Genomic DNA, 14,428 nt, shown 5'->3' with positions numbered 1-14,428 from the left:
CTTCACTTACTGGTCTCTTTAAAGGGACCAGGCTGGTTGGCATTAATCCAAATCACCTGGAAGCCAAAGCCTGACGCGCAGGGCTCTGTATGGTTCTAACAATGTCCACCATGAATGCTACCAACAACTGGGGTCCCTAAGTCACATGTTCAAATATTCTCAATTTGAATCCATTGGTGGCTGACCACACAGCTCTCCAGAAGACAGTAGCAGGTGGGTTCACTGCTCTGAGGGTCCCTGCTGTTCCATGTCACAGGTTGACTGTGAAACGTGAGCAGTGGTTTCCTAAGCCAGCGGAGGCCTAATCAAATGCTATCCCCACATTCCAAAGCCATGGGCCAGACACGGCGAGCTGTGACGGGAGAAAGTCTTTCCCTCCACACTGACGGGGTCTGACACCAAGAGTTCTCAGACTAGCTGGTCTGGCTGTCCCTGCATCGGCCTGGAACAGATCTACTGACTTGGAATACCCAGGAAGGCGCCTGAGGATGGGCACATTTAAGGGCAAGCAGGTGAGCTGAGGTTCCAGGGCTGGGGCGGTGACCAGCCCACACCTTCAAACATATGTGGCAAGAAGAAGGTCTGAAGGTGGGCTGGTAGCATGGCAGGGCCTCTCGTCTTTTGATTCTGGGCGCCTTGGGGCTCCTGGGAGGGGAGGGGACGTGCAAGTGAGGCTCAACAGCAGCTGGGCTCTGAACCAGGTCCAGACCTGAGCCCTGCTGTCACCTGCCCCCAACCTAGAGAAACAAAGGATTCAACATAAAACCACAAGCAGAATGTGCAAGCCAAGAGGTCCAGCCTAGCCCGGGAGCTCTCCCATTTGCTTCTCACAGCCTCCTGCACGTCCCCTCAGGAGTGGTATTTTAGCCTAAATTAACTAAAGAGATGGAACCCAATCAAAAGATGTCATTTGTGGACAACTTAGAGGCGTGACTGGGCGACTGCAAGGAGACTCGGTGGACCTGCACTTCTGCCGTCCACACTGGCTCCCTGTGATCCAGACCTGGGGAAGGTGCTTCAGTGACAGGAGAGAGGACAGAGTGAGGGACTGTCACCGCGCACAATGCCTGCTGGGGGCATCTCAGTGCTGGGCAGGCGGAAACTCATCCCTCTTAAAAGACAGACCAACACAAAACTGGTATGGAGGAGCGAACTCAAGCTCACTGGAGACTGCGTTGTCTGCAGGACAGCAGGAGGGCAGGTCAGACTACCTGCTCCCTGACCTCTGACCTTGCTGGTACTAGGTTCTGTGTTTTGCTTTTTTATTTATTTATTTTTTTTGGTGGGAGTGGGGATTAGGGATTGAACCCAGTGGTGTCTTCTACTGAGCCGCCTCCCCAGCCCTTTGTATTTGTTCTTATTTTGAGTCAGGGTCTCACTGACTTGCTGAGGGTTTTGCTAAGTTGCCCAGGAACTTTCAATCCTGTCTCAGCCTCCTGAGTCACTGGGATTGAAGGTGAGCGCCACCTTGCCTGGGGCCTCACCGCTCCTTAGCTGAGCTCTGTAAAACCCACACTGTCTGGCAAACTATTTCAAAAGCCAAGAATATATAACTAGAGTCTGTCTACACCCGCTCTGTGCTGACGGCAGCTGGCCCTCTCTGGGGTCGTGATGGAATGTCAAGGAAAGCTTCTGCAAAGGAAAGGCTGCTTCTTCAGGAGCTAGAGAGAGGTGTGGTGCGATTCTTTTAGGTCCTACAAGTGTTCTGCTGTCAAACATTTGTGTGTCCTTCTGGAAGTCTTCAAATATATCTTGCAAGCAAATGTCACACACCTGCTTGCCACCTGCACACAGGCCGGGAGCCTGATCTAACAATCATCGAGCTGCTTCTAGGGAATACTCTCTCTGCTCCCTCCCTCCCTCTCTTCCTTTCTAACAATTGCTTTTATCCCTACTTCCCCCCATTGGCCTTGCTGTCTAGAGGAAGGTGAGCCCAGGAAGGATGGGGGCCAAGGCCAGGGCTGTCACCAGCTCCCTGACCTGGCTACTAGCTGCTGCACTCAGCTTTTGGCTCCCTGGAGCGTGCCAGCCTCTGCCAAGGAGAGGGAAGAGGAGGAGATAAGTGGTGGCCTCTCTTCCTCCCTTCCAGATGGAGCTCCATTTTCTTTATGTAAGTGAGCATCTTCTGATGTCACCAAGCCAAGGTTCTGAAGGGCCATTCTCCTGACACTCACGAGAAAGAGCACTGGGGTGCTGCAGTTCATCCCCCTTGTGCTCATATACAGTGGCCTGGGAACGGGGGTGACCACCTCTGTCACACAGGTACTCGTGGGGGAGCAGAGCTGGAGTCCACTTCTGGCTCTCAGCTCAGGTCACTCTCCACTGCTTACAGGACTCTGCCCCCTGACTCATGGGGCCACGACTTGGCTCAGGGCAAGTGGAGTATCAAAGTCAGGGACACAAAAGGTGGCCTATCCCTGAGCATCAACAAGGATGCAACACTAATGCTGGGACAGAGGGCTTGTGATCAGTCTACCACTGCCACCTAAACACATTATCGGAGTTTCCTAACAGTGGAGGGTGGAAAGAGGAAGGAATGAGGACATTGTCAAAAATTTTTCTCCCTCTCTCTTTTCATTTTTTGCAGTACTTGATATTGAACCCAGGGGTCCTCTACCCATGAGCTACACTCCCAGCCCTTTTTATTTTGAGACAGGATCTTGCTAAGTTCCTTGAACTGGCAGTCCTCCTGCCTCAGCCTCCCTAATCGCAGAGATTACGGGCATGCGCCATCACACCCAGAATGATGGTGTTCTTTAAAGCCCCACAGAGCGTCAAGAGTGAATTTCTCCACAAAGGCTCCAGACCTTACCAAGACACATCAGAGAAGAGAGGGTATAATTATTTGATTCTCCAAAGATCCACAGGGGAATTAAAATAAAAGCACTTTCTTAGCAAATGGCTATAAAGTTCCATTTCAGCAGAGGAATTTGAGACGGAAGTCCCTCCCACTGGGGACTGGCGTGCACCAAGCGCACGTGAAGCAGCTCATGACCAACCAATACTTAGCTCTTGTTCCTTGGGAAGTACCCGTCCTACGGTACTGGCACGTCCAGAGTCTATTCTAACGCTTCCAGCCAAGTCTTCCTCACCAGCAGGCGCCCCTGGGTCTCCCGGGAGATCTGCCTGCTGGACATGGCCCCTGCTGCGGGTCTGCACTCTCACCCTCCCAAGCCAAGTCACCACCAGGATGCCTACATTCCCTGAGGGTGCCCACAGGGCCACTCCTGGCGGCAGGCTTGGCATGCCTCAAGTGCCCCTCTGCTTCCAGCTCCCTCTCTGAGGACTTTCCTGCAGTCACTGTCACTTTGATTTATACCCAGTGGCCTGCAGCTGTCCAGCTGGCAGCGTGTCACCCAGGGCATGAGTGAGCTGGCAGGTCGGAGCCCCAAGGGCTTCAGGGCAGGGCGCGAGGCACACTGAACACATTTTCAATCGGCGTTAAGAACTGCAAGCATTTTCTTGTTAAAAGAAAATCAAAGAAATAAGAAACTAAAAAGGGGAAAAAAAAAAACAACCAAAGAAAAAGAGTGACGGAATAATCAAAGAAAACCCTTCAGAGTGGAAGAGTTTCTTTCTGTAATAAGCTGCTTTTACTTTGTTTCTTTGGCTCTCACTCCATTGTTGGAGCCTGATCCTCAAAAGATACCCTAGAGGACTCCCTGAAGTCGGGGTGTCTCAGGTCCATGAGAAATTTGGTGGGAGTAAGAATGTGAGTAGAACCTGCGGGAGAACAGAGGCCAGCTGACTGCTTGAACAAGGTACGTCACAGGAGCATGCCAACTTAGGCCTACACTGTACACAGCCAATGAGGCGTGAGGAAGCAAGATGCACAGCTTGCGCACACGTGCATGCACACGCGCACACAGAGGCAAGGTGGCTGGCGTGCAGGAAGCAGCTGAGGCCACACAGCGGACATAGGCTGTCTGCACGAGGCCTCCATGAACCTGCATGGGCGACATCCTAGCCCCAGGCTCCCCCTCCCCTCAGGGAAACTCAAAGCAGGTGCGAAGGGGAAGGGGAAGATCACACCCAAAGCCTGGCCGTGACAGCGTCTGTCCAGAAAAGCTGTGTTTGAGCTCGGGATTATCCAACACATTCATGCAACACAGGCAAGCAGGGGACAGAGAGCTGATCAGGGGCCTGCACCACAAAAAAAGAAATAATTACAGGGAGGCCTGGTGGCCAGACAGGGAAGCCCAGGGAGCTGGGAGGGTCGTGGTAGTGAGAAGGTGGTGGACCCCGTCTGGTCCATCTTGAGGAACCCAGGAGCAGTCATACGGATTGGTCTATGGAGCCTGCTCTCTTGGATGGCTTTGGGGGCACTATGACCCGGCTGCACCACATTGGAGAAATAAAACTGAGACCTGTTACTGAGATACTAACTGAGCCTGGGGTTATGACCAGTAGTGGGCACCTATGGGCAGAAGTCAGAGAGGCCTTCCTTCTGGGGCAGTTCAGGGTCTCCCCTGCTGCAGTTCACATGAAAGTGGCCCGCGAGGCAGTCCTCAGGCCCTGGAGAGCCTGAGTCCCCACTGGGAGCACAGCACACCCCTTCCTAAGGGTCCAGGTCTCTGACTTCGGGCCTTGCTCAGCACGGGCGTGTTCCCGCTGAGGATGGGGCTTGGCCAGGCCTGTGCATGTGGTCGCCTCTTGCCAATCAGTGGCAAGAGGGACACCTGGACAGGGGCAAGTCCATTGTGTTAAGGGCAAGAAGGGACACAAGGAGGGTGACTGGAGAAAGCAAGATTTCTCCCAGGTCATGCTTCCCCCACAGACCTAGAAACTGCAGCGGCTCCTGGAGGGGAAGGAGGAGGCCACTGGAGCCGCTGGTTCCTCTCCTAGAAACCAGCATGAGACCCTGGAAAGGCTGCGGCAGCGAGAACCCGGGAGGAGCCAGACGGAGGAGCCCTCAACAGAACCCAGAGATCAGGACGGGGTTCCAGGTGGTATCTTCCCGCAACATCCATCATTCCCCACTGAAGTAGGGGAGGAAGACGGTAATTCCCACCTCCTCCGCGGCGTCTAGGCCAAGAGGCCCGACGCTAGGACACTGCCACTCCCACCTCGGGCCCAGCTGGAGGCTGCAAGTGTGGGTGCTGAGCCCTGTGTGGCTGCATAGCAGATGGAGGCTGGGAGAGGGCACGACACTGGCTGCAGGCGACCCCACTTGGCAGTGGCAGAGCACATTTGGGCCTGAGTCTGCTGGACTCTCTGATCAGGCACTTTCCACCTCACCACGCAGATGTGAGGAAGGGACAGTTAGCCCCTCAATTTCTGCCACCCACAAACGGTTACCTAGGACTACGTCTTGTTGGGGCAGTGCGGAACCTAAGACAGGGTGCGACACCAAAGCGTGGGATGGGTCACAGTGCGATGAGGCAGCTGCTTGCTCCGGAGCCCATGCGCTACTCACCTATCAGCACTTCCCACTTGCCGTTGGCCTGGGTCACCTCGTAGGCACAGCGCATCTCGTTCAGGCTCACGCCCCCCAGGATGAAAATGATAAGGCGGGGCCCGCTGCGGTACTCCCCTGGGGCCTTGTTCTTGTGCCAGTGCCCGTAGCGGGCGCTGAGGGAGAGGAGAGGAGAGGAGAGGGGCGAGGTGAGTGTCTGTGCCCACGGTCCCCGCGCTGCAGACCCCGCGCTCGCGCTCACGTGCACACCGGTGCCGGTGCCGCGCCCAGCACAGAGCAGCCATCTGAGAATTGTCGCTTTCTGGGCTGCAGCGCAATCTCTGAGCCATCGGCTGCACAAAGATCATTACTAGCATCTCTGTGGTGACACTGTCACTCTCAGACACGTGCGCAGCCGGAGGTTCAGCTCAGCTCAAGTTCAGCAGCTTCACAGGCACAACGAGTGTATCTGGGACACTGAGGGCACCGAGCAGCAATGACAGTGTCTGAGGTCTGTCTCCATACTGTCACACGGATCTCCTGGGAAAACACATTCTGCCCAGGGCTCATGAGGATTGGTTCTCCCAGAAAGAGGCCGTCCGTGCCCACCTTGGGGCCACAGTTTAACAGGGTGGGTGGGGGAGAGCAGCAGGTCTGAATGGTGAAGTGACAGAGCTCAGTGTCATGGGGTCAGGTACTGGAAGGCCCAGAGCCTGTCTAGGCTGCATGGGGGAGGGGGGGCCAGAGCCTGGCAGCCCTTTGACAGGCCTGTCCCTGCACAGGGACCTGGGAAGCAGGTGGAAGTGGCGGCTGTTAGGACAAGGAAACAGGAAAACTGAAAGGAAGGGCGGAGCCTGCTCTGACATGGCCACACTCCACCGTCCTTCAGCTCGGGAGGCACTGCAGGCCCTGCCCAGGCAGGAAGGCCCTGGGGCTCTGTTCGGCCAACCTAAAACTCTCCGCCTCCCTCCCTGGCAATCTGACATCCCGCGGCTCCCGAGCAGCCTGGCCCCAGGACTGCTTGCCATCAGAGGGGGTGCCAATGCCACAGATGCCACCCAGGTCCCGGGAAGGGGTAAAAATGAAGACAGAGGAGAGGCGGAAGAGAAGACAGCGGGATGAGCATGAGAGGACAGAGGGACTAAGAGCATCTGCCCTGGAAAACCGCAGTCCCCAGCGTCAGATGCCCTTTCTGGAGCCACTAACAGTGCTGTCTCCAGCTTGTGTGCTCAGCTCAGACTGTTCTCAGGAGCCTCTGCGTGGACACTCCACGTTCTGTGGAGCCATCGACAGTAGGTGGGCTGTTTCCACACCTGGGCTGTCAGGGGCAGGGCTGCCATGAACCTGGTCTACTGACTTTAAACAGGGAGGTTAGGGAAGGCCTGGGAGGCGACTCTTGATGGCCGACCTGAAGAAGACAAGAGCCAACTTGTGGAGACAGATAATTTCAGGCAAAGAGAAAAGCATGGGCAAAGGTCCTGAGGCAGAAACAGGCCCAGCTGGTTCAGGGACGAGCAAGGAGGCTGCATGGCCATGTGGAGTGGGCAAGGAGCAGTGGAGGACAAGCCCGTGAGGAGCAGGAAGCCAGGGGGAGCCAGGCTGTGGTGAGGGCACAGTGGAGGGAGGGCCCTCATGGGTCCTACCATCTCACTGCGACCAGGCGTCTCCCTCGCCTTTCCCGTGTCCACGCACCTGACAGCGGTGGTGCTGAAGGAGGCAGAGGAGCGGGTGGAGATGTACGGGTAGTGCTTGGTGTCAAGTTTGTCCTCGATTGTGTCCTGGGGAGAAGAAAGGCAGAGGTCAGGCCTTCCCTGTGCTTGCCAGGGCTGAGGGAACCACCGCTGGCTGAGGAGTGAGCGGCAGAGCCATGGCCCACCTCCCCCGCTGCAGTCCCCAGAGCCACATAGGGCTCCTCTGGGCACCGGCTCCACAGCCAGCTGTGACGCCGACATAGCTGCAGCCCTTCTCTTTAAGTGTGAAAAACAAAAAAGCATTCCTTTTTCTTATTTCTTTCTAGTTTATTCCCTTTTACAATCTGCTGGAAGCTACATACAGGCCTGGTGTCCACTAAATCCCTGGCACTGGCCACCAGCCTGGCGGGGCTGGACCCACAGGGCCTCTCCTCGTCTCAGCACTGACTGTCTGGTAGGTACCCGGGAATCCACACTCCTCCTACCGCCACCTTGTGTCTCCCTAGGGGACCAGGGAGGAGGGAAGAAAGGGGCGCAAAGGCGGGAGAGACAGGCGGGTTGATCCACTCCGAGGAGGAGGAGGCAATTGCTTCTGAATGTTTCTTGTCCACCCAGCCTTTTGTTTGAGGGTTTTAAAAATAGAACCCTGACTCATATTTAAATACACTCATTTTCTCCATGTTTTATTGGTGTGTTCTAGCTGCATACGATGGCGGCCCCGTTGTTATGGTGCCTGCAGATGACCTCTAACGTATCCTTCAGCAGGAACCTGGCTGCAGGGAGATGGGCCAAGGGATCCTGGTGAGTCCCTTGCTCTCTGGGCCCTGGTTTAGCTGCCTGTCGAGGACGGAAGTCATGCGGCTCATCCAGCCTGGAAGACCCAGTGCAGGGCTAGCGCAGGCTTTCCTCCTGCCGACTGAGAGGAGGGAGTGACGCCGCCCCCACTGCCCTAGCTCGCAGCCCAGCTCGAGGCTCCGTGCAGAAGATGGGCAGTCCAGGTGACAGGGTCATGGTATAAGATGACCCCAAACTCCGAGCAGCACATGCCTATAAGCAGCAGCCCGCACACAAACCGTAGTAGGATCACAGGCCTTGGGGTGGTGCTGGGTGGCCAGACAGGAGGGACGGGATTTGGACACTGTGAGACCGCATGGAGTTTTAAAGGACAGCAGGACTCAGGTTGTGGACAGGAAGGGTCAGAGCAGTCCAGGCGAGGCAGTGAGAACAGATGGCCCAGGAAGAGAGCGGCAGGACAAGTGGCAGGAAGGCCCTTCCCCGCTGAGGCACGAGGTGTGGCACAGCACGTCCTCACTAGAGCGTGTGCACGGCCCTCATCTGACCTGTGAGATGCTATGATGGGTCTACTTGCTTTGTTTTTGTTTTGTTTGGTTTTTGGTGCTGGGGATTAACCCAGGGGTGCTTTACTAGAGCCATGTCCCTAGTTCTTTTTATTTTTTATTTTGGGACAGGATCTTGCTGAGTTGCTTAAGGCCTCACTAATTATTGAGGCTGGCCTCAAACTTACAATCCTCTTGCCTCAGCCTTCCCAAGTAACTAGTATAACAGGCTGGGCCTGGCTGCTTCGGACACACAACACCAAGGGGCCTCCAGAGCAAGGAGGCTTAGACCTCCAAGACAGGAACAGTAGGCGAGTGGCTCTTTGGGGTCTACATCTGGCAGTCTCCCAGTTCTTCATGATCCCTCAGAACAAAGAAGACCAGGGGGCTGATGGCTCTGGAAGCCTGGAGGTTTGTCCTCAAGGGAAAACCATGGGGTGTCACTGCACCTGAGAGCAGGGGATGCTGGAAGCACCTGGACCATCCATTGAAGAGCCCTAGCCCTGGATGTCCCTCCCCACATCCCTACCAGTCACTGACCTCCATGATGTCCTTAATAATCGGGGTCCACCGTGAGAGCTGGTAAGTCTGCTCACTGATGCGCTCCTTCCGCTCCGGCTTGCTCCTGCGGCGCAGTGTGGACTGAACCAAGCACATACAAGATGAGACTGAGGCAGGAGCCACTGGGCCTCGGTGACCTCCACTGGCCCTGGAACCTCTCCCAAGTTCCTCCTTTAGAGTAGCATTGACAAGGACTTATAAGGGCCAAGTTTCCCCCAAAATAGCCCAAGATGGATCCCTTTCAGGAACCTAGAACAAATTTGGTTCTTTGAAGTCATGAAAAATAGCAAATGTGGGTCAAATATATGTCATTAAAAAAAAAAAATCCAGGTGATTAAAAATCCCACCTGCTCTCTGTTAGAGGAGAAAACACCCGCTGGGTTTGACAGCTCTGCACTCCCCGTCACCGGCACAGGTGGGACTCGTGAGTCACCTTCACTCTTTTGATATGTCCTTTCCCCCCCACTCCCTGACTGCCTGTCCTCTGAGTGTGAGGTGCACCGGGGTCAGGAGGTGCTGCTGACTGGCTAGTGCAAGAGCAGACATGACAGCCCCCCGCCCCGCCTGCCAGCCGGCCCTTACATCCGTGACGATGGGCACACCCAGGTGGGCCATGTTGGTGATGATCTCACTGTCCTCTGGAGGGATCTGGGCGTGCTGGATCAGTTTGTTCAGGTTTTCCTCAGTGATGCCTGGGAGCACAAGACACCTGGTCACCACACCCATCCTGCCCATCACTAGGCTCCAAAGCAGAGCCACCGGCTTCCGTCTCTGAGCAGAAAGGGATCTGCCCACCACATCAGTGAGACTTAAAGATGAGGGCAAAATAAGTGTCCCATCTCCCCTGGAGCTAGTAGTGGCAGCGGTGCCCTGTCCTGAGTGATGGCCTCAGCACTGTCCTGGCCGTTTGTCTCTCCCTCTCCTGGCTTTCATCCCTACCCGCCCTTGTCCTGCATCCAAGTCGAACTGGACAGGTGTCTATACCCATCTGTTGCACAGTGGACACTTCTGGGCAACTATGACACGGGTACGAATCAGTTCTCTAAAATCAGAGACTGCAAATGGGATGCAGCTAACGAGAGCCTCTCCTCCCCGCTCCCCGTCCTGATCTACCTAGTACTCAGGGTCGCCGGGAAACTCAGCCCCTGGGTGCCACTGGTTGGACTCCATCACATTCCCAGACACGAAGATCTTATTTTCCTTCCCCTTCCACGTCTTCTAAACCACTTCTCCACCTCGTGTCCCCTCTTCCAGCCTGTGCCCCTCTGCAGCCCATCCTGCCTACCGTTCTTCAGAAAGATGTAGAGGAGGATGATGCGGATTTTGTCGTAAGTGCTGACGTTCGCATCCAACAGAATGGGGACGATGGCTCTCATGGGGTCCTTGATCTTCTCCCCCTCTGCATCTGTGCCCATCGCCAGGTCCTGTAGGAAACACACCATGCTGACCGTATTTCTGGTGACAGTTTGGATAGATGGCAGTTCACAGAAAGTGCACAGCCATGAACACCGAGCTCTGTGGCATGGTTGGGCAGGTGGCACACAGGCTCCTCTCTAAGCGAGTAGCTGTTAGATGTAGTGTCATCAGCACTTCAATAGCCTCGGTGAGTGCACCAGAGAGCGCAGAGCTTCTCTTTCCAAAATTAGAAACCCTCGTGATTTGCCACCTGTGTAAAAGTAGGCTGTCCCCTGCAGGTGAGTGTCAGACCTCGTGCACACGAGGCATAAGCCCTGCTGAGGGGGACGGACTAAAGGAACATGCTCCCTGCCCAGGAGAGCTCAGCATCTGGAGATGACTGCGTGGCTACGTCTTCCCACTCTATTCCCCGGCACACAAGAATATGCTGTTTGAGTTTTAACTACTCTGAGGTTTTAACCTGTTTTTTAAATTATTTATTTATTTGGTATGGGGATTGAACTCAGGGGCACTTGGCCACTGAGCCACATCCCCTGCCCTATTTTCTATTTTATTTAGAGACAGGGTCCCACTGAGTTGCTTAGCACCTCCATAAGTTGCTGAGGCTGGCTTTGGGCTCATCGTCCTCCTGCCTCAGCCTCCCAAACTGCTGGGATTATAGGTGTGTGCCACTGCGCCTGGCTTAACCTCTGTTTTTAATCTTCCTACCATTTTTTGCAAGAATGTGGGGAGAAAGAGGGGCTCCCCAACCTGCAGATCCACTCAGGAAGAGGAAGGAGGAAAGAAGGGCTGACAAAGAGCTATAGATGAAGCAGGGCACAGTGGATATGCCTATAATCGAGCGACTTGGGAGGCTGAGGCAGGAGGATCACCAGTTCAAAGTCAGCTTCAGCAATTTAGTGAGACACTAAGCAACTCAGTGACCCTGTCTCTATATAAAATACAAAAGAGGGCAGGGATGTGGCTCAGTGGTCAAGTGCCTCTGGTGTCAATCCTGGGTACCAAAAACCAAAAAAAAAAAACATTCAGATAAAAAGATCCGTGAGCACAGTCTATTGCACCCCACACCTCAGGCGAAACACTGTCCAGAGAGCAGCACTTAGCTCCCAGACCACACTGATAGCCATCTGCTCTAGTCCTTAGAGACCAGCTTCCTTTGTAACTCTTAGGAGGCTGCTGGAAGGCTCCCTCCCTCCTCTCAAGATCCCAGGAGCCCATACAAATGATAATCTCAAATTCATAGTCTCTTTCTGGGTCTGAGGGAGGCAGGACACCCCTCACCTCAGTCCTACCACCAGTTTCAACAGATACCTGCTCAGCAGGACCCACCTCTAGTACCCTCCGTCAGCCCAGCAAAATGAAATAGTCCAACGATACTTTTGAATACATCTCAAAAAATTTAACCAAAAATTAATCCCAAACTGCACTTTAACTGACCTGGGTACAACCTCCTTTTTGGATGGTCAAACTCTTTTGGAGAAGACATGTGTTTCCTGAGATCCCCTGAGAAACTGACGATGGATTTCAGGAGGGCTGCTTCCTCTTGTAAAAAAACCACTGACACAGGACGGGGCTTACAAACTTGAGCTGAACCTGTGACATCAGCCAGAGGATCTAAATCTAAGCTTCACCCCGAGAACCTGAGCTGGTATTTTTCTATATTGAGAGACTTTTGGCTGAGGCTTCAGATCTTTGAATGTCCCCTCTCTTCCCTTAGAAGTTGACACACAGGGGCTGGGGGTATAGCTCTGTGGTACAGTGAGCTTAGCATGCAGGGCCCCGGGTTCATTCCTAGTTCCACACGCAAAGCACTGTGGACACACAATTTAGTAATGTCACACTTGAAGGATGGAGTGCCAGGTTTAGGGAGTCCTCCGTATAATTCTCGTAAAAAATGTGTCAGCACTGTGATATCCCTCATGCAATGAAGAAAATAAAGCAGAGAGAAACAGGACAAACAAATAAACCAGTGACAGAGGCAGGACTCAAGTCCCAAAGTCCCGGCTTCCAGGCCTAAGTGTGATCTGCCAGGCTTTGGGGAGGTCCCAGCCAGTGGCTACACTGCCCTCTCTTGGTCTCAAGGTCTCCAAAGCTGGTCCAGTCACAGGAGGAGGAAAACACATTCAGAACAAAATTCAGCAGCCCTGCTGATGTAAGGCTCGGAACTCCAGGTCTCTCTAGAGCCATCCAGGGCAAAGAGGCTCTGGAGAGAGCCAGGCATGCGAAATCCACACGCACGGCATCCCAGACCAGCACTCCTACCCGAGACGGACGGCACAGCTCCAGAGCCGACGGCAGACCGCAGGCTCTCCCAGCTCTATTCCCTAGGATTCTGCAGGAGGTTCAAGGCCAATGTCAACACGTCAGCTGGGTGAAGGGCACGCAAGTCTGCCATGCAGAGGGAAGAAGAGAGCCTACCTGCTCTACTCGGCAGAGCTTGTCCACGGTGCCTTGGTAGTGCTTCATGCAGTCCTCGGCAAGGTGCAGGTGGGTGGAGTACTAGGAGGAAGCAGGGAGATTGGTGACCGAGAATCAATCCCTGACGCACACTCTATCCCCCGAGCACGTAAGTGTCCTGAACACTGGGCTAGGTGCTAAGGAGCGTCCAGACTGACAAAGGAGATACACTGTGCACAAGCAAGCACACAAACATCATGTGTAGAGTGTCACATGTCAGGAGAGAGGGTCGAGCCACATTCTAACAAAGACGAAAAGTAGAAGGGAAACCCTCTGAGAGGGTAGTGGTGTGCAGAACCTTGACACCCCCGGAGGGAGCCCAATTCCCTCCTCCTTGAGTGCGGGCTGGGTTTAGTGACCAGCTCCCAGCAAACAGTGCAGGAAGTGGTGGCATGTGATGCTCAAGGTCAGGGCCCGGAAGGCCTTCTCACATCCTCCGGTCCTCTCGGATCACTCGCTCTGGGGAGTGGATGGCTGTGTCATGAGGACACCAGCACAAGGACAGGCTGGTATGGTGAGGAGCCGAGGCCCCCCACCAACAGCAGGGGACAGGGAGAATGAAGGAGAGGAAGACACAGAGAAAGGAAGGGACAGGAGATGAACCCCAGCTTGCCTTCCTTCTTCCTTTCTTTTTCTAATGGAAACTGAAGAGGACTAGAAATCTGGATTTTGACTCAGGGAGAAGAGCAGGCTCTGAGAGGTCCTTGCAGCCACATACCTTGCTGAGTTCTTTCTGATATTGGGGCATCTTCTTCAGCATCTGGGACAGGTCCCGCATGGTGGTCTGTGAGGGAACAGAAAGCACACAGAGTCACTCCAGTGGCCCTGAGCTAAGTGGGCACAGGACAGGATAGCAGCCACCCTAGACTACCCATGTACATGCTCAGTGACTCTCAAAGGGAATCTGTAGAACACAAGGTCAAGTGTGTTGGATACAAACGTCACGGCCGTCTTACAGGGGCAGCTAACCCTCCAAGTCTAGTGGATATGTTATGACTTTTTTTTCCTTTCCTTTTTCTGAGATGAGGTCCAAGTTGCCCAGGCTGGCCTCAAGCTTGTAATCCTCCTACTTCAGCTTTCCAAATAGCCGGGACCGCGATGTGTGCCACTGTGCCTGGCTTCTGCCAGGTGTCATGCTGTATTCTGTTTGTTGGACTAGAAAGCTGAGAAGCCTGGTCCGGTGGTGCACACTTCTAACACTGATTATTTGGCAGGAATCAGCTGATGCAGGAGGACCAGCCTGGGCCACTGAGGGTAAACCTGTCTTTAAAAGAAAAAGCTGACTTGGGAGGCTGAGGCAGGAAGGCCATAAGTTCCAGGTCAGCCTGGGCAACTCAGCGAGACTCTGTCTCAAAATAAAAAAATACAAATGACTGGAAATGTGGCTCAGTCGTAGCGCACCCCCGGGTTCAACCCCAATTACTGACCGCCCACCATAAAGTCATTGAGAGTGTAATTCTTGCCAAGAAAAAATATTTTTTCCTTCCATATACTGCTTTTCTACAGACTCAGCTCAAGCAGTCTTGGCATCAAGTTTGCGCTTCACCCCTGCACCTAGAAAGAGGGTGCAG

At 54.2% G+C, this 14,428-nt stretch overlaps 1 protein-coding gene across 1 annotated transcript in view; it reads right to left on the bottom strand.

The window, feature by feature from the left end:
* Nucleotides 1–14,428, bottom strand: part of Stxbp1 (syntaxin binding protein 1) — a 65,670-nt gene that overhangs the window by 3,664 nt on the left and 47,578 nt on the right. Inside the window, exons 12-18 of the mRNA XM_027943942.3 lie at nucleotides 13,576–13,641; nucleotides 12,819–12,899; nucleotides 10,270–10,408; nucleotides 9,567–9,676; nucleotides 8,964–9,065; nucleotides 7,088–7,173; nucleotides 5,417–5,571 (exon numbers count right to left, since the gene is read on the bottom strand). Of these exons, the coding sequence (XP_027799743.1) occupies nucleotides 5,417–5,571; nucleotides 7,088–7,173; nucleotides 8,964–9,065; nucleotides 9,567–9,676; nucleotides 10,270–10,408; nucleotides 12,819–12,899; nucleotides 13,576–13,641 (739 nt within the window). The remainder of the gene's footprint in view (nucleotides 1–5,416; nucleotides 5,572–7,087; nucleotides 7,174–8,963; nucleotides 9,066–9,566; nucleotides 9,677–10,269; nucleotides 10,409–12,818; nucleotides 12,900–13,575; nucleotides 13,642–14,428) is intronic.

The sequence above is a fragment of the Marmota flaviventris genome, chromosome 13 (genome assembly GCF_047511675.1).
Source record: "Marmota flaviventris isolate mMarFla1 chromosome 13, mMarFla1.hap1, whole genome shotgun sequence".
Classification (NCBI taxonomy): domain Eukaryota; kingdom Metazoa; phylum Chordata; class Mammalia; order Rodentia; family Sciuridae; genus Marmota; species Marmota flaviventris.
The sequence above is the reverse complement of the archived record's forward strand: the minus strand, read 5'-3'. Positions and strand labels throughout refer to the sequence as shown.